This window comes from Contarinia nasturtii, unplaced genomic scaffold (genome assembly GCF_009176525.2).
Source record: "Contarinia nasturtii isolate CC-2019 unplaced genomic scaffold, AAFC_CNas_1.1 Cnas_scaffold_780, whole genome shotgun sequence".
In the NCBI taxonomy this organism is placed as follows: Eukaryota; Metazoa; Arthropoda; class Insecta; order Diptera; family Cecidomyiidae; genus Contarinia; species Contarinia nasturtii.
Genome location: NW_022198127.1, coordinates 5407 through 6541, shown reverse-complemented (window position 1 = coordinate 6541; position 1135 = coordinate 5407). Strand labels below are relative to the sequence as shown.

The 1135-nt window shown below is 36.3% G+C and overlaps 1 protein-coding gene across 1 annotated transcript; it reads right to left on the bottom strand.

Annotated features, from left to right (window-relative positions):
* Positions 1-67: 67 nt before the first annotated feature.
* LOC116341814 (putative ankyrin repeat protein RF_0381) lies at positions 68-987 on the bottom strand. The gene is made up of 5 exons (XM_031769110.1): positions 852-987; positions 688-786; positions 414-512; positions 249-347; positions 68-186 (listed from the first exon to the last, which is right to left on the bottom strand). Exons 1-5 carry the CDS (start codon positions 985-987, stop codon positions 68-70), a joined length of 552 nt encoding a protein of 183 aa, XP_031624970.1.
* Between the last annotated feature and the right edge of the window lie 148 nt (positions 988-1135).

Sequence of the window (1135 nt, the reverse complement as noted above, 5' to 3'; positions counted from 1 at the left end):
AGCTCAACAATATTCATTTGACCTAAAAGATTGATAACATTTTTTAGAAAAGAACTAATGATTGAGCTTAATTGCTATGATTGTTACCAGATTTTGCTGCAAAATGGAGAGGCGTCCAATTATCGTTAGTTTTTGCTAAAATCGAAGCTCTCCACTTAATGAGAAGATCAACCATATCCTTATAACCTGGAAAGTCAATCAAACATTCAATGAAATTCATAGTTCGAATCAATTGCTTGGACTATTACCCTTTTCTGCAGCGAAATGGAGCGCTGACCATTTATCATCAGTTACTAAATTAACAAAAGCTCCGTGATTATAGAGAAGTCTGGCAATATCCGGTTTACCTGGAAAGCAAATCAGACAAACATTGGTATGCAGACATATATTGACTCAATAGGTCGTACTATTACCAAATTTTGCAGCTACGTGAAGGGGCGTCGTGCTGTTTTTACTTCTTGCATTAACATAGGCTTTATGATCGATGAGTAGTTGTGCAATATACATTCGACCTGGATATTGTTTTGAAATTTGAATAAATTGATTCTGACCATTTCTAATATGAAATTGATTTTGTTGTTCCAAAATTCGATTTGTTGTAATGAATAAGGAAATGTAAGCTCAACATTTTGATAACAAATGAACATTTAAAAAAATCATTGGTTGATTGGATTGTTTGTCAGTTACCATTTTCTGCAGCTACGTGAAGTGAAGTCAATCCATTCTCATCTTTCGCATTGATACTAGCTCCATGATTTATGAGAAGTTCGACCACATCCTTCTCACCTGAAATGCAAATTATCAATCATTTAAATGAATTCATAGTTCGAGTCGATAGTTTGCAATATTACCCCCTCTGGCAGCGTAATGTAGTGGCGTTCGTTTATCTTTATCTTCTGCATCAACACTAGCCTCATGATTGAGGAGAAATTCGGCCGACTCCTTCCAACCTGTAGACCAAAGAATCAAATATTGAAAAGAATTCATAGTTCGCGCCGATAGTTTGCAATATTACCCCGGCTGGCAGCTCCATGTAGTGGCGTTCGCTTATCTTTATCTTCTGCATTAACATTAGCCTCATGATTGACGAGAAGTTCGACCACATCCTTCTCACCTGAAATGCAAATTATCAAAC

Bases quoted from the DNA above. Each gene is read 5' to 3' on its own strand.
- LOC116341814 (XM_031769110.1), bottom strand. From the start codon at position 987: ATGAATTCTTTTCAATATTTGATTCTTTGGTCTACAGGTTGGAAGGAG. The intron at 787-851 runs GTAATATTGCAA...TTTGCATTTCAG, and splicing joins ACATTACGCTGCCAGAGGGG to GTGAGAAGGATGTGGTCGAA. The intron at 348-413 runs GTAATAGTACGA...TTTGCTTTCCAG, and splicing joins TCACGTAGCTGCAAAATTTG to GTAAACCGGATATTGCCAGA.